The 23,077-nt window shown below is 44.1% G+C and overlaps 1 protein-coding gene across 3 annotated transcripts in view; it reads left to right on the top strand.

Moving 5' to 3' along the window:
* The window catches only part of PRC1 (protein regulator of cytokinesis 1), a 2,137,226-nt gene that overhangs the window by 353,351 nt on the left and 1,760,798 nt on the right, over positions 1–23,077 (top strand). For all 3 annotated transcript variants that reach the window (XM_044078279.1, XM_044078277.1, XM_044078278.1), the window contains exon 5: positions 21,608–21,778. In XM_044078279.1, the coding sequence (XP_043934214.1) occupies positions 21,608–21,778 (171 nt within the window). The remainder of the gene's footprint in view (positions 1–21,607; positions 21,779–23,077) is intronic.

Here is a 23,077-nt window from a genome sequence, read left to right as displayed (position 1 = left end):
ACCGCTGCACCACTGTGGCTCTTAGGGAGTTTTTTGCATCCTGGGATTTTCCTCTTTTCTGCAGCAGTTTCTTCCTTTTGTGTAAAGTTTGTTTATGGCAAGGGACCACCAGATTGGCTTCCTTTTTTTTGGAGGAGAGCGTCTTGGTTCTATTGGGGATGGCATGATTCATGCACGAGTGGATGTGCTTGTACAGTGCCTTAGTGTAGAATTTAGCAGTCAAACTTTCTTCCGTCTATCTTCATGTCTGTGTTCACCTTCTTTACAGGAAATTTCTGTGCTTTGCTATTTCTTCCCCACATTTTCAGTTTTATGCCTTGCCTTTTGGTCTGTGTACAAGCACCAAGGGTCTTCACAGAATGCTTAGCTCCTGTTATTGCTTTTTGCAGACTCGGGGGTATTCAACCTCCTTTTCCAGGCTCATTCTGCAGACATTCGTTTAGAGAACCTTCATTTTACAGTGTCTGTTCTGGAAAGACTAGGATTCACTATAAATTTCCAAAAATCCTCTCACTCCTTCAGAAGACCATATCTTCCTAGGATACAGAATACAGGCAGACAAGATGTTGACTTCCTTTCCTCTTCAGTAAGTCAGCTCTCTAATGGCTTTATTTCTGGCCATCATTCCACTTCAGTCCCTGACAGCCAGGGAGTTCCTCAGCCTGTTAGGCTTCATGACCTCCACTTTTCCCATGTTACCTCTAGCCAAACTTCACATGAGGAAACTCCAGTGCTATCCCAGGTTAGTCTGGATGCAACATGCTCAGCCACTAGATTTCATTATTCCTCTCCTTTCCTGCTTGAAAAAAGAATTGCAGTGGTGGATTCAACAGGTTACCGTGAATCTAGAGCTTTTCCTCCAACCTCCTCTTCTGTCTCAGGAGTTACTCACAGATGCCTCGGACATGGAGTGGGGGGCAACTTTTGCCCCTTGGAAGGTTCAAGACATGTGGTCTCCTTCCCAAATGAAGGAGCTCATAAACATAAAGGAGATGAGATCTCTCATTTTTTTCCCTGCAAACCTTTCAACCTTTTTTTCTTCCAGGTGCCCTAATGTGGTTCACAGACAACATCTCTGTTCTTTGGTATGTCAGCAAACATTTGGGACCAAGTCATATCTCCTGTGCAGGTTGGCTGTCAAGTCTTGGTAGTTGGCTACACAGTATCAACAAACCCTTTAGGCTGTTTATTCTTTTCAGTCAGAATGTTGCAGCAGACACATTGAGCAGGTCCATGACTGAATCCCACAAGTGGATGTTGCACAGGGATGTGTTTTTTGGATGTTATCCACTGGTGGGGAAGTCCAAGTAGATCTTTTTGCCTCCCCTATGAACAGACAGCTTCCAAAGTTTTGTGCCAGCATGCCCAATCCTTTGGCATGGATGGCGAATGCCCTATCCTTCTCTTGGAAGGGGATGTTTCTCTCTGGATTTCCTCCCTTCCCCCTTTTACAGAAAGTTCTGTTAAAGATTCAACAGGACCAATCAGAAATTTTGCTGGTGACTCATTGGTTCCCCCTTCTGCATTTAGCCAAGGGCAGTCATCACAAATTACCTCACAGGGTGGATCGACTTGCACAGGACAAGAGATCCCTAATAATGCTCAAATGTCAACCCTTCATCTGATACTGTGGGTGATAGGGTTTTAATCCCTTTCAGACACCTGTTTTCTGAGGACGTCCTACAAGTTCTGCAGGAGGCCAGAAAACCCAGTACTAGGAAATTTTACATTTTCAAATGGAAGAAGTTTTCCATCTGGTGTCTTTCTCCAAAACCTGCAACCATTGTCTGTGGGTATTTCAGTTGTTTCTTATTTGTTTAAATTACTGAGGACTGGATTATCATACTCTTCAATAAAAGCTAATCTGTCAACCATTTCTGCCTGTCTGCTTATGGACTCCCTACTTTGGCTTCAAGATTGGATGTCAAACTTTTCTTGAAAGACGTCCTTCATATCAGACCACCAAGGAAACCAGTTCTTCCTCCTTGTAATCTAAATTTTGTCTTAGAAAAACTTACACTGCCTCCCTTGGAACCAGCAGTTTCCTTTTCTCTCCAACATTGCACTTGGAAGAAAGTACTTCCTTTGGCTATCATTTCAGCCAAAGGTTTCAGAACTTCAGGCCCTTATGGCTTCCTCTCCCTTTACTGTTTTCCACAAGGATGGGGTTTCCCTACTTAATTATCCCTCCTTTATGCCCAAGGTGCTGAATGAGTTGTTACTTAAACAATCCTTAATTTGCCTACTTTCTTTGCCTCTCCACAGTCTTCCAGCAAGAGGATTTTACACACCTTGGGTGTGCATAGACTACTCATTTTATCTGGATAAAACCAAGTCTATCAGAAAATTTGATTGCCTCTTCGTTTCTCATCATCCCAGGGCTCTGGACAAGCTACTTTCAAGCAGACAATCTCTTCTTGGATCTCTAAGGCTATTTCTTTTTGTTTCATGGAAAAACCCTTGGATCACCAGTTAAGGCTCATTGTATTAGAGCTGTGTCTTCTTCAGGTGCTTTTTTTTTTCCAAGGGTCTGGATACTTCCTCTATCCTTGAAGCAGCTACTTGGTCTTTTGTCCATGCTTTCACAAAACATTACAAGTTGGATGGTATATCTGGAGCTAGAGCAGATTTTGCCAGGGCTGTTCTTCAGGGGTTTGTAAAGAGTGCTACTTCTCCTCCTCCCACTCTCTTGCATGAGCTTTGGTATTCTCCCTCGTATTATGAATACTGCACCATATGAATAGAAGGACATAGAATAGTTGCGTAAAATCTTAACATAACTGTGGATGTCTTTCTTTTCTATATGTTGCAGTATTCTATCCCTCCTTCCTTCCCCATGATGCTTGCTTGATTTCTGGATATGTTTATCTCAGGGTGTTCTTTCTGGGGATGATACGTGCTAACAACTGCTTTACACCTGCTGACACTTTATGGCTGGCGCTGGATGGGGAGGTACGTGTGGCATTGCCTGTACCTAACAGTAGATTTATACTTTTGTATACTGGCTAGACGTTCAGGACAGCCTGCCGGCAGACTCTGACATGTTATGAATACTGCAACATATAGACCAGAAGGACATCTATGGTTGTGGTAAGATTTTACACAACTATTCTTTCCTTCTTTTTGATGGTTCACTTTTTGTTGGGCAAACTTTTGCTTTTCCTACTTAGCCTGTTCTGCATCAAAAAATGAAACTGATCCTCCAGGAAAAAAATATACTAAAGACAGCAGCTTAAATCTCGCATCTGCCTCTCAACATTCCTTGAGTACTGGAAAAAATTTTCTCTTCTGCCTGGTGTGCAGTAAATAGTCACTTTCCACAAACTCTGCTTTCTCCAACTTTTAATACTTTGCCATTTTGTCGCATTTTTGTCAGAATCAACTCTTTCTGCTGGTAGTTTCGGATCTTTACTAGTAAAGGTCTTGGCTGCTTTCTTATGGCCATACTTGGAGGATACACATTGTGTGTACACTTTCAATTAACAGTTGCTGCTGTGAAAATACCAATCTAGTTACTTATTTGTGCCATCATAAAAGTAATACAGTCTGTTCCTTTTAGTTTCCTTACATATGCTGTTCTCTAACTGCACCATTTTTTTAAGCATCTCTTATTGAGCAGTCTCATATTAGCAGCATTTTCATTTAAACCTCTGATGTTTGTAGTTTTATCAGCTCATCTGAATATTTGTTTAAAGCTTTTTCCATTTTTCCAGGCTTTTGTTATTTGAGTTGGTATACTCCAGTGTTTTGTTTATTTTAATCAGTTATGAGGACATTTGATTTATTTTTTTCTCTAAATTACTGGAAGTCATGTCTTGCACCAAAGCTGGAGCTTGAAGTGCTTTTTATTGAACAGCTGTCGTTTTTTCTTTACTTTTTCTAGTTGATTTTCTTTAAGGCTGTCTTAATTTATTTTTGCAGGTGTCTAAACATTGTACTTACTAGACGCTAATTGAATTTTACTCAACGTTACAATATCAGTGGCTGTTGTCTCTTTTTCTTTTTCACACTGAGAGAGCTAAAATTAAGCTGTTCAGTGTGCAGCCATCTTAGACTTCCCAGATGGATGTTTTTTTTGATCGCTGTGAATGTTTCTGCATGCCTTTCCTCTGTTACACTAAGATGTCCTTCCTTATCACTGTTGCAGCATTCTTTACAAATGGGATATCCTCCCAATTATAGCCAAAAATCTAGCCAGCATAGCAAAGTCATACCTCCTTCCAGGCGCAATACACCAGACATGCAGTCTACCTCCAAGGCATAGAGTGCATAAGTGATGTACAAGTGCATAATCTTCAGAACTTCTTTACCACCGTTCCGTCTGGTACTTTTTGAACTTGGTTGTTTATCTCATTGATACCTGTTAAAGGCTCGGTAGTGGTAAGTGCTCCGATGGTATCTCTTCCTCCTTTTTTTCCTTTGGGTTTGTATTACCTTTTTATGTCATCCAGGAAAGGAAAATAAGTGTGATGGCAGATTTCCCATAAGGATGGACACAAGAAGTACCTTTGTTTTGTCTAGGTGCAGCCTGCGACCATACTCTTGAGATTTGTCAAGCGTTCATACTGAAGACCTTGTGCAGTAGTTTCTTCCCTTTCTGTTTAAAAAAGCAGTGATTGAAGCTTCTGTCTCAGTGATCCATGGCTTCTGAATCCACCCACCCCACATTTAGAGTTTGATTAAGAACAAAATCTAAAAAATGTGCTGAATTTTCTGTTCAGCCTCTTTCAGACCCCTTTGTAGGGTTTGTTGAATAACCCGAGAACTACCCCATCTCAATATCCGTCCCCTTTCATGACCCAGTTGGAGGCAGACACAGAGCTACCTGCCTACATGTCCAGTCAGGCTATGCCTACGTCTGCTGTAGATGAGGGTGAACTGAGGCTTATTTTGGAGGGGCCTAGGTGGTTTCACCACAGACAGGCAAGGGTCTGAGCCTCCTAAGTTTTTTTAGGGCTGATCTTCCTTTGAAAAAGAAACAGAAGGCCAGACACATGGCTTCTGTAGCTAAGAGTGGCGGTATTTCACTTAAGTTCATTTTAAAGAACTTATGTCTTTGAAGCCTTCTCAGGTTCATATGTTCCTTCCTCTATTGACTAGTCCTCTCCTCTTCCTAAATGTCTTTGAGAGTTTGATTTTCTTGTGGAGGATGTGGACTTGGCCAAGGCAATCCTAATCTTACTCCTTTGATTTGTTCCCCTCTTGCTCTGTGGTCTGATGTAGATTCCCTTTCTCCTGATTCCCTCGTTGAAGAGTTGTCATTTGGGGACACTATTTGCATGATGGAACATTTTCAATGGTATTATTCCTAGAAGAGAAGTACTTTGACATTTTGCAGATTGATTCGCCTTGGCCTTCCGCATTCCCTCTACTCTTGGACATTTTTTTTTTTCAGATTCACAGGCTCCTGACTGCCAGTCTCCTGCTCCAAAGAAACCTGACAGGTTTTATAAAGTTCCTAAAGCTCAGAAGTTTTTATATATAATCCCTTCTGATCCTGCAATAATTTCCCTGGCTACTGATTAGTTTTCTAAAGTGTGGTCCTCTTCCAGGCTTTCGACTTTCACTTTTTGACAAAGTTGTGCTATGGACAGATTTGATTAAAAAAAGTGTCCATTTCTGCCACCTTAGGTTTCAGAGCTATTGACTAACAGACCCATATGATAGTATATGCACTTGGCTGTTCATTCTCAGCTTAGGAGTGTTAGTCTGATTATGCATGTTTCAGAAGCCAAGTCCTCTGCCATTTCCATTTTGAGCTCTGCTGATGCTAGTTATGGTACTGCCGATGCTTCCTGTAGGGCAACTGCATCAGGATTGGTTATGAGGGGGTATTTCTGATTGCTGCTTCAGTTTCTTGCTAAAGTCTTGAAGTCTAGATTGATGGACAACGGAATCTTTTTGGCTCTGCTGCAGCTGAGCTTTTCAAGCTTTTCTAGCTCCAACACCCTAGCCCAAAGGTTCCTAGAATTTATAAACTCAAATGCTATGGAACAACTTGTTACCACTCCCACAAGAGGGGAAAACATACTGGACCTGATCATCACCAACATGGGGACACTATGCTCCAGACCAGAAGTGTATCCTTCACTGGTAAGATCAGACCATAAACTAATCTCACTGGATATTCACATCCCGACCCCACCCCCTGCCCAGAAAACCACAGTGAAAAACTTCTCTAAAGCAAATTTCACACGCCTCAAAATCGAGGCGAATCCTTCAAAGCCCCCGGGCCTGTGGAAAATACTGCCCAGACCGCAGAATCCTTTATAAACGCATTCTATGAACACCTTCAGGAATGCATGGATCATGCAATCCCAAATAAAACCAAGACCCAATCCTCCAAAGGCAGGCGTCCTGTCTGGTGGACCCCAGCCATAAACAAACTATACAATAGAAGGAGGAAGCTACTACATGATAGAGCAAAATCCCAAAAAGGGAAGGCATCTCTGATCAGTATTAGCAAAAAACTACGGGCACTCATAAAATCGTCTAAGGCCAGCTTCGAGAGAAAAATTGCACAGGACACTAAGGATAATCACAAGGCTTTCTTTAGTTATGTTAGGAACCTGGGTGGGAATTCCCAGATATGCTCAGAATTAGTCCAAAATGACAAAAAATACACCGAGCCCACAGACATTGCCAACATCCTAGCTGACAGGTTCAGTGCAAACTTCTCCTCCCTCTCCCCACCAAAAGGGCAAATATCTATCCCAACAGAGTGCTGCCCCCCTGACATATCTCAGATGCTCAGGTAAGAGCCGCCCTCTCCAAAGCAAAAAACACAGCATCAATGGGACCAGATGGTGTCCCGGGCTGCGTCCTACATGAACTCCAAGAAGAGCTAAACCCAAACATAAAACTACTGTTCAATCTTAGCCTTACTACAGGATATGTACCCAAAGAGTGGCGTACAGCAACAGTGGTCCCTCTCCACAAAGGTGGTGCCTCAACGGATCCTGGAAACTATCGCCCCATAAGCCTGACTAGCTTGGTCTGCAAAGCTATGGAAAGGATCATCATGGACCTCATAAATAAATATATTGGTGACCTACAGACACTGGATCCTACCCAGTTTGGCTTTAAGGGCAGATCCTGCCTCTTAAACCTGGTCGATTTCTTTGAAACAGTCACCAAGGCCATTGACGAGGGGAAGGTGGTCCACACAGCCTACCTGGACCTCTCAAAAGCCTACGATACAATACCCCACTCGGGCATTATAGATAAGCTCACCAGCTTAAATATAAACCCCTATGTCACTAGATGGGTTGCAAACTGGCTCAAGGACAGAACCCACATGGTTAGAATTGCTGGAGCCATGTCACACTCCAAACCAGTTACAAGTGGCGTCCCACAAGGCTCAGTCCTGGGACCTCTTGTTCGGTATATATTTCTCGGCGGTACAGGCCAACACGGAAGGACTGTGGCTGACCAAGTTCGCAGATGACTGCAAACTGGGCGCCATAATCAACTCTCCAGCCGACACAAGCATCCTCCAAAAGGGCCTCATAGAAACAGACAACTGGTGCCAGAGCCATGGCCTCAAGCTAAACGCCAAAAAGTGTATAGTCATCCTCTTTGACAAAAACAAAGTGCCCACAAATTACCACATAGGTGGTAATCCATTAAGTACAGAAGAAGCCATTAGGGACCTGGGGACCCAAGTTGATAGCAATCTCTCATTTGACAACCACGTGGCCAAAGTGGTTAGAAAAACATTTTATATAGCCCACCTAATCATGAAGGGATTCACATCTAGATCAGGGGAGGTCATCGTGCCTCTTTACTCATCCCTCATCAGGCCCATAATTGAGTACAATGCCCTTTTGGGATGTACCTTACCAGACACCTGCAGCAACTGGAAAGACCCCAAAAGTACCTCACCAAGAGGATCAAAGGGCTCAAACAGATGCCATATGCTGCCCGGTTAAAGAAACTCCAGCTCTACTCAGTGGCATACCGCCTGCTCAGAGGCGATCTGTGCCTGACGTATAAAGCCATGTCCAACCCGAATTAATGGACATGCTGCACCTCAGAAAATCTAAATCCCATCGAGCTACGCTCGAGAGACTTGAACCTCAGCACTGAAATAAATAGGACATGCTGGAGGGACAGATTCATAACCCAGAGGCTCCCTTCACTCTGGAATAAAATCCCAGTCCAGGTTAGGCAGAGTCCTACATTGACTCTCTTCAAGAGGAATCTTGATGAGTGGATGGGAGATCGTAGGTTTACCCCGGCTATCACTTCTGTGTCACTGTTAGACAGAGGCACAGTATACTAACCTCAAAAAAAGGCATAGCAAAATTAATTTAAAATGGGTGGCGAAAGCCAAACACACTCTGGCTAGGCTCATAAATGCCCTAGGGCAGATAGCCTAGTATGAACCTATGAACCTAAAACCTTCCAGGATAAGGGGAAGATCATGCAGAATCTTAAGCATGTCTTTTCTACTATTTCTATGTTTCAGAGAACCTACTTCTCTGAATCTTCCTTTGTGCTGGGGGAGCAGAGACAGCCTCCCAGAACTAAGGGGTCTTTCAAGAAAGTTTTTCCTAATAAGCCTTTATAAGAGTCAAAAGTCTTATTTTCCTAATAAATCTGCTTATATTTGACATTCAACCACTTTTGCCCCTCTGCCAGATTTTTCTTTCCCTCAAATTGACTATCGTTCCCAGTCTGGTAATGCACAAGCACAGACTTGAGGGTGTTTTCCATCATTCATAAAGGGTATTTCATGTTTGACAGTCCCTTCCTCCCTTTTTGGGCATTCTCCAACCTCTCCATTGCAATTTTCTCATTTTCCTTTGATTCTTCCTGAATTTTTGGTTCAGGGAGCCATTCAGCAAAATCTGCCCTTTCAGCAGTGCAAAAGATGTTATTCTAGGATGTTCCTGGTTTCCAGGAAGGAGGGTCTTGGAGGCACATTCTGGATCTTTCCTTTCTTACCACATTTCTGAATGTTTCCTCTTAAGATGATGCGTCTCCAGTAAATGTTTCACCGTTTACTTCCTCAGGCATTTCTGGTGACTGGATTTGAAGGATGTCTACCTTCACATGCTTATTTGCCCTCTCTTCAGGAAAATATTTCTCTTTCTTCCTTGCATTATGAGTGTTCTGATTTTTTTTTTTTTTTTTGGTCTTTTTGCAACTTTTGAGAGTCTTTACGAAATGTCTGGTTCCGGTGGTATCCTCCTGCAAACTTCAGAGAGTTCAGATGTTCCCATACTTGGTTGAACTTCTGATTCAAGCCCCCTTTTAGCTCCTCCTGCATCAAGATCTTGAATAAGTTATGCTTCTCCACAGTGTGGGGGTTCATTCTAGATATTAAAAACATCTGTTCTTAGCCCTTCTCACAAGCACGTTTTTCTGGGTTACAGGATTCACACCTTGCCATTGGTGATTTTGCTTCTTCCCCAAGGTCTTTTCCTTGGCAGTTTTTTCAGCATCTTGCAGACAGCTCTTGCAGGGAAGAAGAGTGTTTTGTGCTCGTTTTTGTGGCATCTATCTTTCCTGTGGTTCCTTTCACCAGTCAGCACATAAGGATGTTTTTGTAGTACCTCAAACCTGTTTCTCTTCAACACTGCCATCTCCTGGATCTTCTCATCCCTGTTTTGCCTTGCCTCTGACTTAAGCCCCTCTGGTGGATTCATCAGGATTCTTCTGAATCCCGGCCTGCCTTTCCAGGTTCTTCTTCATGCTAGGGACATGTATACAGATGCTTTTGATGGGGAGCCTCTTCAAAACAACATCAGGGTCCAGTGACTTTGGTCTTTCCAACATCATTTGGACCATAATCAACCTAAAAGAGATGAGAGCTGATTCTGGCTCATCATGCTTTGCATTTCCTTTGAGAATTTTCAGACAACACCATGATTTTGTGGTGGCTAAAGAAGCAAGGTGACACAAAATCTTACTTTCTTTGCTGGCCAACTCTTTGGGCTTGGGATTTTGAATTTGAGCCTTTAGACAGTATAAATTCCCTCAGAGCACAATCTAGTTGCAGACAACCTGAGCAGGTCCAGGGCTTGTCCTCATGAAGGTATGCTTCACAGGGAGGTGTTCCTGTACATTGTACATCAGTGGGGTAGTAGATTTTTTGCCTCCCCTCTCAACAGACAGCTTCCCAAGTTTTGTTCTAGAGTGCCAAGTCTTCTGGTTTGGATGGTGGATGCTATGTGTTTTTCCTGGATGGGGATTTTCTGTAAGCCTACCCCTGTATTCCTTTGTTACTAAAAGTCCTGCACAAGATCATGTGGGACAGACCCTAGCCTACCCCTTCTATTTCAACTGGCCTTGGGCAGTCATCATAAGTTACGTTACAGGATGGATCTTCTCACACAAGACAAAGGATCTCTCATTCGTGCTCATTTACTGACCCTACAACTGACTGTTTTGGTAACATAGTTTTCATTCCGTTTAGACACCAATTTCCTGAGGGCATGCTTCAGGTTTTGAAAGAGGCCATAAAACCCAATACTAGAAAATCCTGAGTAGCTTAATGGAAGAAAATTTTCTATTTGGTGGCTGAAATATTACCTGGACCCTCTTTCTGAAGGTATTCCTGTTGGTTCTTTGTGTAAGCTGCCTAATTCTGGCCTGGCACACTCCTCTGTTAAAGCTTATTTTTCTACAATTTCTGCTTTTCTGTTTGAATCCATTGCTTCTACATTTGAGGTTAAACAATTTTTGAGAGGTGTCCTTCATATTAGACCCCTTCGAAAAAATATTCTTCCTCCTTGGGATCTTAATTTTGTTGAAAAATAGACTGTTTCTTTTTGATCCTGCAGCTTCTTTGCAGCATTGTACTTGGAAAACTCTGTTTAGTAGCCCTTACTTCTGCCAAGAGGGCAGTCATATCAGTTCCACCTATTTTGTTTTTTCATATAAACTGTTTCTCTTCATACCGATCCTCCTTTTATGCCCAATGTAGTTAATGATTTGATCTAAAGTAGTTGAATTCATTCATTCTGCACATATGGGTATACCGATCAGATTCGGATCCGAGCCGGCAAAACTTTTCAAGCATCAGCTCCAAGCTCCTCCCTTACCTCTGTTACATCACTTCCTCCTATCTAGCCCAAGATCTTGTTTGCCACTCTGAGTCAGCATCGTGGTCTCTGAGCTCTAAGCAAGGTGGTAAGGTTTTTTGGTCGTTTTGTGATAGTTGAGTGAATACCTTTCCCTTTTTTTTCCTCCCTTCGTGTTAGATCGTCATGTTAGTTGTAACATTCTTTTACAAGTGTTTTTGTTTGTGATACTGGTTTCCCGTCTAGGCCCAATCCCTGTTTAAGTGTGTGTGTGAGTGGGCCGTTAGGGCTTTTACTGTTTCTACCATGGCTGAACAGCCTAAGGTTCTCTTTAAGAAGTGCACAGAGTGTGCTCTCAAACTCTCACCAGCCGATGGCCACACTTTGTGTGTTCTATGTTTAGAGGTCGCCCATCTGCCTGCATCTTGCAACATTTGTTCAGGCTTTAATCCTAGGGCTTTGCTAAGCTTGAGGCTAAGGGTCTGCTACCAGCTTCTGCCCTAGAGTCTGTCTCAATTTCCTCCCCAGCCAGTGACACTGTGCAGGCAGGGACTCAACCTCCCGCCAGGCCTGCTTCATCTGAGTAGTCCCAAAGAGGTGCCACAAGGACAGGCCCAGAAAAAGATCACCGGACAGGGAGTCTCTCCATCCCCTCTTCAAAGGCACCCAGGTCTCATTCTCCTCGGCTCCGCTCTCCCCGTTTCTCGCCAGAGCCATTGGAGCCAAGGCACTCCCCTCAGATCCGGCCCAGACCCGAGTCGGTCGCTTCCTCCAGGTCGACTGAGTGTCTTCGACCTGGATATGGACAGGCTGAGGAGGTTCATCCAGAACTAGATTCAGGTGGGGGTCTTACCAGGGCCCTCTCCCAGTGGAGAGGGTCCTCCTTCAACTATGTTCCACCCTATTGCTCCTTCCCCGATCTCACACGACGCTTCGTGGTTCTTGGGTCCGAGACCTTTCGGAGCTGTTGGGTTGGTGCCGATGGTTTTAGTTTCCTCGACGCCGGCAGTCACCTAGAGTTCCTCTGATCCGGTCTCTGATCCAGGAGACTCTCGGAGCAGTGGTCGGACCTGGGGGTCGAGATCTTGCTCTTTCGGATCCCATCCTTGGTGCCCGGACTAACCCTCAGTCGGCTCCATTCCCTGCTTCGGTGCCGGGGAGAGCCTCTTCCTTACGTTCTATGGAGGTGTGTTCTCTATCGGCGTTCAGGGCAATGGAAAGGGTTCTCTCTCAGGGGTTGAGACCACAGCTTACCTACTCGGGTCCTACCCAGACCCCTCTGATTTTGTAGTCTGCTCCCATTACCCTGTCTCAGGGACAGCCCGTGCCAAAGCAACCCCAGGTTGTTCCCCTCAGGGAACCCCTGGACGCTTACGAATCCTCTCCAGTGAGTCCCACTGGAGAGGAACATCGTAAGTGCAAGTGTAAGAGGAGGCACTTGGACTCCCCTGAGTCCATTACCACTGATACAGACTTGGATGAAGGCGAGGGCTTCCCCAGATCACCTACCGATGACGTCTCGTTAGGAGACCTTATGGAGATCCTCTGCCATAGAGGAGGTTGGTCAGCCCCCAAACCCTCTGTGGATGAGTCCGCATTCCTGGAGGCCTTTGGAGAGGGCCCATCTACTTCCTGGGTCTCCCCTCCAGTGGACCCTTTGGTGGACCTCATCACCACTAGGGCATGGAAGGATCCTGACACTGTAGAACCTATACCCAAAAGGCCAGACAAAATTCTTTTCCCGCCATCAGACAGGCAGGCATGGTCCAAAGGAGCCCCGCTAGATGCTTTGGTGGTTGCAGCTGTCACAAAGAAAGAACTGCCACAGGAGAGTTCCTCGGTTCATCCACCAGACAGAGTCCAGGTTGATGGATCATTTCGGGAAGCGCATGTACTAGTCAGCGACATTTTCTATTCATCCGCTGAATTACTTGGCACGTGTTATCCGACTGCAGCGTGACCTTATATCGAAACTAACTGAGTTGCCCCCGGAGTCTGTCACAACAGGACAAGCAGTTTTTCACTGCAAAGATGACTACACTGAAATTAGTGACAAATACCTCTATGCGTCTCCTCTCCCATGCTACGGAGGGAGCTGCTAGAGCTGCTGGTACAGGCGTTGCCTTGAGGCGTCATGCCTGGATCAGGCTGTGTCAATTTGCGGACCCCTTTTAAGGCGTCTTTCATCAACTCCCCTTTCAATGGATCATCCCTCTTTGGGAAGACTGTACGTGACACACTAACCCAGAGTGAGAAGGACGGAAAGACTTTGTCAGCCATCGGAATCCACTTCTCTAACCCAGAGGTCCTATTCCAGGAACCAAAAGGGGCAAAAGAAGATGTGGTTCCGGAAATCACAGTCCTTTCATGACACTCAGGAATATTCGTCCCCCAGAGGCAGAGGGGAACAAGACCAACACCGTCCCAGAGGCAGAGGGGGTCCCAGATACTTCGGGTCTAGGGCACCTTTTGTGACAGACCTGCACAGCAACCCTGAGGGGTTGCCCAGCTACTCTACTCTGGAGGCAGTAGGGGGAAGAGTTTCCTTACATCCAGCGGCATGGGAGTCCATTACTGCAGACCATTGGGTGTTAAACATCATATCCAGAGGATATTCTATCCCCTTCATTTCATGTCCCATAACTCCAGCACACCTTCCAGATGTTCCACCTGCTCACAGGGAGGCTGCAGCCTTAGAGGTTTCGAAGCTGCTACAAAAATGAGCCATCGAGCCGGTCCCCCCAGATCTATCTGGATCAGGCATCTACTCCAGGTTCTTTTTAGTGCCAAAGAAGACTGGGGACCTCAGGCCCATTCTGGACCTGTCTATCCTCAACCTGGGGGTAGAGAAACAAAAATTCCGGATGGTCACGCTACAGTCCATTCTACTGTTTCTGAGAGAATGTGACTGGATGTGCTTGTTGGACCTCCAGGATGCTTACTATCACATCAAGGTCCACAGGAGCTCCAGGAGGTTTCTATGCTTCCGGCTAGGGGCCAGTCACTTTCAATTCAGAGCCCTACCCTTTGGTCTCAACACAGCCCCCAGGGTGTTCACCAAGGTTATGGCGGTCGTAGCGGCTCACCTGAGAGTTCAGGGCATTGGGGTATTCCCCTACCTAGACGACTGGCTCTTCGCTGCATCCACCAAACGTCTCTTGTGTCAAGCCCTACGCTACTTCCTCGGTCTGGCTCACAAGTTAGGTATCGCGATCGATATCAACAAGCCCCACCTGGCTCCGGTTCAGATCCTAGATTTCATCGGGGCACGGTTGGATTCGATTCGGTCAAAGATTTTTCTCACCCCGGAAAGGATAGAAAATCTCAGACTCCATGTATCGGCTATCTTGGATCACCCTGTAGTCACAGCAGCCGATGTTCTCAGGGCCCTGGGTTCGATGGCAGCTGCAATCTCTATCCTCCCTCTTGCATGTCTTCACATGAGAGTCCTTCAGTGGAATCTAGCAGTTCAGTGGTCCTGGCTAGACCTTCCGATGAATTTCCACATCCGAATCAATCGGACATGCAGAACGTCACTCCAGTGGTGGCTTCAATCAGCGGACATTTTCGTGGGGCACAGCTTTCTAGCCCCTCTGGCTCAAGTCACTGTGACCACGGATGCTTCCCAGCTCAGGTGGGGAGGGCACTTCCTGGGAAGGACAGTCCAGGGCATGTGGTCCCCCCCCAGAGACCAAGCTACACATCAGTGTCCTTGAGATGAGGGCAGTGCTTTTAGCATTGAGAGCCTTCCACCCTGTCCTACCTCCGGGGATGGTAGCCATTCAGTCAGACAACATGTCTGTAATCTGGTATATAAACAAACAGGGAGGGACCCGATCCTACTCCCTATGTCGCGAGGCAATGAGGGTTTAGGAGTGGGCCATATCCACCAGCCGGTTTCTCATAGCAACGCACATCCCGGGACAGTTCAACATTCTAGCAGACAGTCTCAGCAGGGCAAGCCTTCTGCCTTATGAGTGGTCTCTGAAACAATCAGTGCCGGAGAAGATCTTCTGTGTTTGGGGTCAACCTTGCTGCGATCTCTTCGCATCTCCTTCCAGCGTGAAGTGCAGCAACTTCTTCGCTCTGATCCCCCCTCTGGGGGATGTCCCCAGGGATGCTCTGATCAATACTTGGCCTCCCGGGCTACTGTATGCTTATCCCCAGTTATCTCTTATTCCCAAGTTCCTTCAGAGAGCTTGCCGGCTGCAGTGCAAAGTCATTCTCATAGCTCCCTTCTGGCCATGTCAGGTGTGGTTTCCCTTCCTATGGTCTCACCTGTTGGCTCCTCCATGGACTCTAGATCCATGCCCGGATCTGATTTCTCACCTCTCGGGTTTGCCCCTGCCCAACCTGGACAGTCTCAAGCTGACGGCGTGGCTGCTCCAGTTCCCATGATCATCGGGACTCCCAGAATTTCATCCCCTGTTAAGAATATTCTGTTAGGTTTGCTTAAAGCCTCCACTGGGAAACTCTACAATAGCAAGTGGAGACATTTTTGCATTTGGGCCCCTCAGCGCAATCTGAACCAGTTTACAGCCCCCGTTCCAGTCATACTGGATTTCCTGGCCGATCTTTTTCGATCAGGCGCAAGTGCTTCTACCATCAAGGTTCAGCTGGCTGCCACCTCTAATTTTCATGTGGGTGAAAATAAGGTTGCTGTGGCTTCTGCCAAATTGTGTAAAGCTTTCCTGAAGGGCACTTTTTTATTGCGACCACCAGTTAAAGAAACGGTGCCCCCCTGGAATCTGACTTTAGTCCTTCAGGCTTTGACCTCTCCCCCCTTCGAGCCAGCCGGTTCAGTTCCGATGAAGTTTTTGTCATGGAAGACAGCCTTCTTGTTCGCCATCACGTCAGCCAAGAGAGTTTGAGTTGCAGGCCTTATCCTCCTTGCCCCCCTATTTGGTTTTCCACAAGGATAGGGTTTTGCTGCGTACGAACCATTCCTTTCTTCCCAAGGTGTCCTCAGCAGCCAATATTAATCAGTCTATAAATTTGCCAGTCATCTTCCCAAATTTCCAAAATAGAGGTGAACGTTAGCTTCATTTATTGGATGTCCATAGCTTCATTTTTACCTCCATAGGACTAAACCCTTCCGGAAGTCGGCTCAATTGTTTGTCTCTTTTTTTCAAAACCATTTTTGGGCAAAGCAGTTTCGAAAGTGTCCTTAGCAAGGTGGATCACTCTCTGTATTGCACAGGTTTATAAGGACAAAGGTTCATCATCTCCTGGTGTATTGATGGCTCATTCCACTAGAGCAGTGGCCACTTCTGCAGCTTTCTGGTCAAGAGTTCCGTTAGACAATATCTGTGCGGCAGTGACTTGGGCCACTTCACACACATTCATCTCTCATTATAAATTGGATCTTATTTCTAGAGGGAGAGCATCCTTTGGCTCTGCGGTGCACAGAAATATCCTTCCATAAGGGCCTCCCAGGAATACTAGTAGCTGGGGACTGTCCCATATGTGCAGAATGAATGAAGTCAACTACTTCAGATAAAGAAGTTATGTTCTTACCATAGCATTCCATCTGAGTAGTAGACTTCATTCTTCTGCACCTTCCCTCCCTCCATACCCCTCACTCTTCAGGTTTTTCCTGTTTAGGATTGCGGTTATGTTGCCACTTAGTGTCAGCAAACCCTACCTGGGGCTAGATAGGAGGAAGTGATGTAATATAGGTAAGGGAGGAGCTTGGAGCTCGGAGCTGATGCTTGAAAAGTTTTGACGGCTGTGATCCGAATCTGATCCGTATACCCATATGTGCAGAAGAATGAAGTGTACTACTCAGATGGAACGTTATGGTAAGAACCTAACTTCTTTTTTTGAATCAAATGATTCATCCTGCTTTTTTTTTCCTTTCTCCACAAAATGGTAGTGAGAGATTTCTTCATACTTTGGATCTACATAGACAGCTCAGATATTATGTAGGTAAGACTAAGGGTAGAAAGAAATCTGAGTAACTTATTTGTTTCCATTCCAGGAAATTGGGTTTGCTGTTTCTAAGCAAATCTCCTCCTGAGTTTCTAAGACAATTTCCTTTAGTATTCTTTTCATTGTAAGCAACTTTCTTTTGTGCTCATTTTACCTGGGCTGAAACTTTTTCTGGTGCTTTTTTTCAAGGGTCCGGAAACTAGATCCATTTTGAAAGCTGCTGCTTGATCTTCTGTACATGCCTTTACTAATTAATATAAGTTGGATGTGATTTCTAGGGCCAGGGCTGGTTTTGCCGGGGTCATGCTGCATGGGTTGTTGGAGGGCTCCTTTGTGGCTTCCTCCTTCCACCCTCTCCAGTAGCTTTTGTACCCACCCATTTATAAAGAATACTTCAACAATATGGCAGGACATGGTACAGTTTAAGATATTAACATAACAATAGATGTCCTACTTCTCTCTGCAGTATTCTGCCCCTCATTCCTTTACCCTGGTTTTCTCTGTGGCTTTCCCTCTAGCCAAGGGGTCCCTATCCTTCTTCCCCCTCTGGATGCACATGTTGTAGCTTCTTCTCTTGGGTTGCTCGAGTTCTTCTGGGGCAGTTCAGTTCTAAGGATTAGGAGCTTGTACATCACTTATGTGACTTGTGCCTTGTACAGAGGACATTTATCTGACGTACAGTGATTGGAAGGAGTTGAGGCTTTACTATTCTGGCCAGATGTTTGGCTGTCCTCTGCACGATATCCCATTTGTAAAGAGTCCTGCAACAGTGAGATTAGGACATATTGGTAAGATTTTGCACAAATGCACGTATTTCCCAAGGTTCAGAAGGCCTCCCAAGATAATTGTGGTGACCATCTTTAGGCCCAGGCAACAGTGGATGTTTAGCGTCTTTCACTGTTGCAGTAATAAAACATGGTATTTCCTCCTCCCTTTGAAGTCCTTGGCTGACCCGAAAAGCAGAGATTTTTTTTCCCCTTCCTTAAGCCTAACTGATAACCCTCCTCACGAATGTGAAAATATCTGTAGATAATGGATCGTTGATGGGCACCATTTTCCTTAGTTCTTTGACTTCTGAAAGTGAGATGCCCCAAGTCCAGTACGCCTGAGTCTGAAGCCAGGGATTGAGCTTCTAAAGCTAAGTGCCCCATTGGAGATCTTTTTTGTGTGCTTGTATTGTGTTTTTGTCAGATGTTTGTATTCTGCCTGGGCCTAGACCACAACTTATCCAGCTATCCCCAATGTGTTCACTTTATTTCTAGAACTGTAAAATGTAGGGTTGAATCCCTCCGAAGTTTTTATATGCGAAAAAGGAGAATCTGTGTCTTTCTCAGCCGACTGGATACAGGCCGTAATCTGTAACAGTCACTATTGATGAAGCATCCAAGACCAAGGATATGAAGGCTGCTGTTAGCTTGCCACAATCTAGGCTTCTTGGGCCTCAGACACCCTCACAAGCCTTACCCACAGAAACTTTTTAGGTTAGCTGAGGATCTAGTGAATTTTAGGAGATCCTGTTAGCTGAACCCTGGCAGGGATCCCTGCTCAAGGAACTTCTGCTAAAGGAAAGACCTTTCATCTTGCTTGATTCCTGTGACTCGCATGAGGATGAGCTGGTATATGTGACCAGCTTTTCTACAGGTTCATATGCCAGCTGTGAGTCCGATACTTCAGCTTCACCTACAGATTTTCTTTGGAGAGATTCTTCACAAGATGAGTCTTTCAGTTGGGAAGTTCAAGATTACCTTCAGTCCAAAAGAAGGGTCAGAGAGTTGCTTCATCTTCATGAGGTATTTCTCCAGTTCTTGAGGGAGTGGATGATGTCATTCAGGATGCATTTCTACAGCCCGACTCCTCACCTGCTACTCACTACCCCCCAGGAAACCTGGTAGTTTTTACATGGTTTGGATTCTCACCAAAATCTTTAGAAATCCAGTGGAATACCCTGAAGTGATCTTCTCAGGGTATAAGGGATCCAAGGGCAGAGCCTCTTAGAATCCTTTTCCCAATGACAATGAGGGTAGATTTGTGGGAAACTTTTATACCTCAGCTATGCTATGAGCATTTAAATTGTCATTTCCATGTGGGTAAATTCCCGGAATCCTTCTTGGACCAATGGCAACAAAAGATTGAGGTGATACAGTGCAAGACTTATCAAAAAGAATTGCTTGAACTTTGTTCACCAGTTTCCTCTTTATACTTTGGCTGTGATGCTGTAGAAGCATCAAGCGGGACAGCTGCCTCAGTCACTTATCAGGAGACATGCTTGGCTTAGAGAGCAGCTTTATCCTGAGCATGTCAAAGCTGAAATCCTTGATGCCCTCTTAGTTTCATTTTGGATCCAAGGCTCAAGATGCATTTAAGACTAGAGAAGGAGGCTGACTATGCAAATTGTCAAGGACTTTCTGCAAGTCACTCCTCCAAGATTTAGCTGAATTAACTTATCAGGTCTTGGTCCTTCTCTGACTTCCAATTAAAAGCATAAAGCAGAAAGACCATAAAGGGATAGACAACGCGGAAAGTGGCAAGCAGACCCTAGGAAAGACCTACTGCATCTTAACCACAGGGATCCATCTGGGAGAATTTTTCACTGCTTTGATGTCCATAAACCATTTAGATTGTATACTGAGAAAACATCAATTATCTTATGATGAAATGAAAAAGGACATTGAGGTTCTAAACAAACTTTCCATTCACTTCTGGTATTCCAGGCTCATTCTACCAAGGCACTTTTTATCTCTAGAGCATTTTGGAAAGGTGTGTACTCCTAGATAAAGTTTGGAAGCAGAATCCTGTTCCAATGTCCATGCATTTACTAAACATTACAAACCTGATGCTTTCTCTAGAGCTAGGGGTGCATTTGTTAAAACAATTGTACAGGGCATTCTGGACTCTGGTTCACTTCCTTTCACCCTCTCTTTTTGCACTTTGGCAATCACCCCATTAGTAATGAATATTGCAACAGTGATCATATGAAGAACATGGTGCAGTTCTGTAAAGAAAAAAAAACTTACCATAACTATTGACATTCAGATTGATCACTGTTGCATTACATAAACCCCCTATTTATCGCTGTGATTGTACTTTTTTTTTTTTTTTGCCAGGTTGTGGTATTCTTCCCTATTTGTATGCCTTTTCTCCCTGTGTATCCTATACTAGGACTTGGTTTTACAGTTATAGGCTTCAGTCTCCTACTTCAGAGCAATATGGCTGTCTGTGTTTGGTGTATGACCATATGTTCCTGTTATACTAACAATTCAGATAATTTATGGTGTGTGAAGAAGGAACTTGTACTTTGTAGACTGGCCGAGGATATGGTTATCCTAGTAGAGGAGTCCCACTGGTAATGAATCCTGCAACAGTGATCTGTTTAGAACATCAGCTGTTATGCAGGTTTCTTACATGTAATGATTGAGCTAAGTGATCTCTGTATGTATTCTTTAACATAACTCTCCCCAGCCACCACCATCCCTCATGGGATGGAGAAAATTATAGCAGTTGTGGTATAATGCCATTTAGTTCTGTTTTTCTTTTTGCTGGCAAGCAATATCTCTGAACTTGAGACAGTGGGAAGGTGCAGACATAGTATCAGTGGTAGGATTGGGAGGTCTTGGAAAAGTCTGCTAAACTGATATAAGCATATGGCCACATCCTTCTGGCCATAGAGGATAGACACAGATCACCCAGGTCTGTCATTTAATAAGTGCATCACTTTGATTTCTTTGATGCATTGGAGTGCACCAAAGTCAAGGTGGATGTGCCTTTAATCACAGGAATTGCTGACAATAAATATAATGGAATGGATGATATCAGGTTTACACCCACTGAGTAGAGTCCTCTTGAAATTTTGGTGGGACTTTTCACATCACTTAAGTGCTGAGTCTCAATCCATGCTTTTTCACACACTAGCAGGGATGTCTGTAGGATGTGGAACTGCTTCAGCAATATTTTTTTTTTCTCGTGTACTAATTTCATCTCGGTCCCAGGTGATCAGCAGCACAAATGTAAATGTGTTAAAGGTCTGATGCCTTGAATAGTTTCTTATTAAAATGTTTGTTCCGTACTTTGACAGAATGTCTGAAGGTCTTTCCATAAAGTCTGGAGGTCATAGTATCTGGATTTTTAGACTCTTGGTGGTAATTTTACAGTGGAGTTCAACTGCTTGGATTGTATATTGCACAGTGAAAGGTATCTGTAGATTAGTTAAGACAATGTCCTTCAAATTTAGTACTACAGTGTTGACCACTTGTTTCTTCTGCTCTTTTTGTGGGCTCATTTTAAAGTTCTCAGTCAAGAGGAGAGCTTCTACCCAATCTGTGACTCAGTAGGTTGTAAATACTCATCTTTCCTGGCTTAATAGGACAAGTGCAACTCTTTTGGAATTCGTTTCGTTAGAGATCCTATAGCATTTATCAAAAAACTTTGGAACAATTTTAGCAGTCATTTGGCCATGTTCCCTCACTAACCTAATGTGGTCCTAGATATCCCTTAAAGAAGGGAGGACTGAAGACCTACTCTATTTAGTATGCTGCACAAGCAGTATAATTAAAATAACTGCAATTGAATTAACAAACCTGTGTCCATTTAGAGAGTTTGTTGATCGGTGCTACCAATGAATTAAAGAGAACTATATAACCTATTTCCAGGAAAAGAGAAAAGCAGAATTTGCCAAAGTAAAGCACAATATCGTCCTTTATATGGAGGAGTTGGATCTCACTCCGGATACAAGCTTTGAAAGGGATGTGGTATGTGAGGAAGAGGAGGCATTCTGTTTGTCAGAAGATAACATTGCAGCTCTTCATCAGCTCCTTCAGCAGGTAAGAGTAAATTGGTTTACTAAAGGTAAGCATTGAACTGAGCACGTGCTGTTTTATGGATGACTATGCTAGTCTTCACCTGATGTAATCTTCATCTCTCCTCCTTTTCATTGTGGTGAAATCTATAGAGTGTTCTATTGTTGGTAAAAAAAAAAAAAAAAAAAAAACAGGCTTGTGACTGGGTACATTTAATGTGCATTTCTTACTGCAAGATTGTGTTGCATAGTGTACACTTTAAAAGAAGCCCTTTGAGGTCTTTACTCCTTTCCGACAAGTTTTGAGTGTACAAAGTGGAACTTACGGTAACTTGCCTGAAGCTAAATATGTTTGTGACACTTTTCAGTAATTATTCTCTTGCTTTTCCCCTCATCCTTCCATTGTGTTAAGAAGCTTTTAGTAGACCATATTGTGAGGTCTCTGATTTTGCTCCCAGCAATGGGTTTAGGTCTCTTATGCAGCCCTATCTAAATGGGGAATCCAAGTATTAACAGTTACATCCAAGAAGAAATATGAAATTATCATCACTACATTGATATCTGACTTCTGGATTGACCTCTAGAGCTTTTTTTTCCCAAACCTTTGAACATAATTCCTCTCTTCCTCTGACTGTTGTGTAAAATGATGTGCCTTTTTGCTATTCAAAGTATCCAGATTGTTTGCATCTGTCATTGAGCTTTCAGGCAACTTTGAGTGACAGTTACGCAGTCTGAGCATCTAATTGTCTTGCTAATTTAATTTTTTATTTATTGAACTCTGTTGATTGTGACCGTTTGAATTTGGTTTCTGTGCTTATGTGCTTAAAAAGAGCTTTTGTTATGAGAACACCATGCTACCATCAGGACAAAAACAGTGTAGAGTAGACCAAAAACCACCAAATTTACCTAAATACATCTAAAAGAAACACTGGAGCATTTGTGCTGGAGAAGCAACTTGAGCGGTTTTCATTTAAAAATAAATAAATAAAAATTCCAACATTTTCAAGTCTCTGAGACTACTACATACCAAGAACAAGAGATCACTGAGTTTGCTAGCCTTGCAGAGGTTTGCATGCACTGATCCTGAGAATAAATAGCCTCATACCACTCCAACTTAATGGGGATCCAGAGCTTTATCTCTCTTGTCCTAATCCGACTGTAGGCAGGCAGCAGATTTTTTTTACCATGGCTATTGTCCACCCTTTTTGTACACCAGCATTTCAGGAGTCTGTGCTTATGTCTGGGGGAAATGGCAATTCACAAGTACTTATTAATGTCATCCACACTTTTCAAATGATGCTTGCTTCTGCTGAAGTCCAGGAAA

This window comes from Protopterus annectens, chromosome 7.part0 (assembly GCF_019279795.1).
Source record: "Protopterus annectens isolate FY-2018-M chromosome 7.part0, PAN1.0, whole genome shotgun sequence".
Lineage (NCBI taxonomy): Eukaryota > Metazoa > Chordata > Ceratodontiformes > Protopteridae > Protopterus > Protopterus annectens.
Note: the sequence above shows the minus strand (reverse complement) of the source record. Positions and strands in the feature narration are given on the sequence as shown.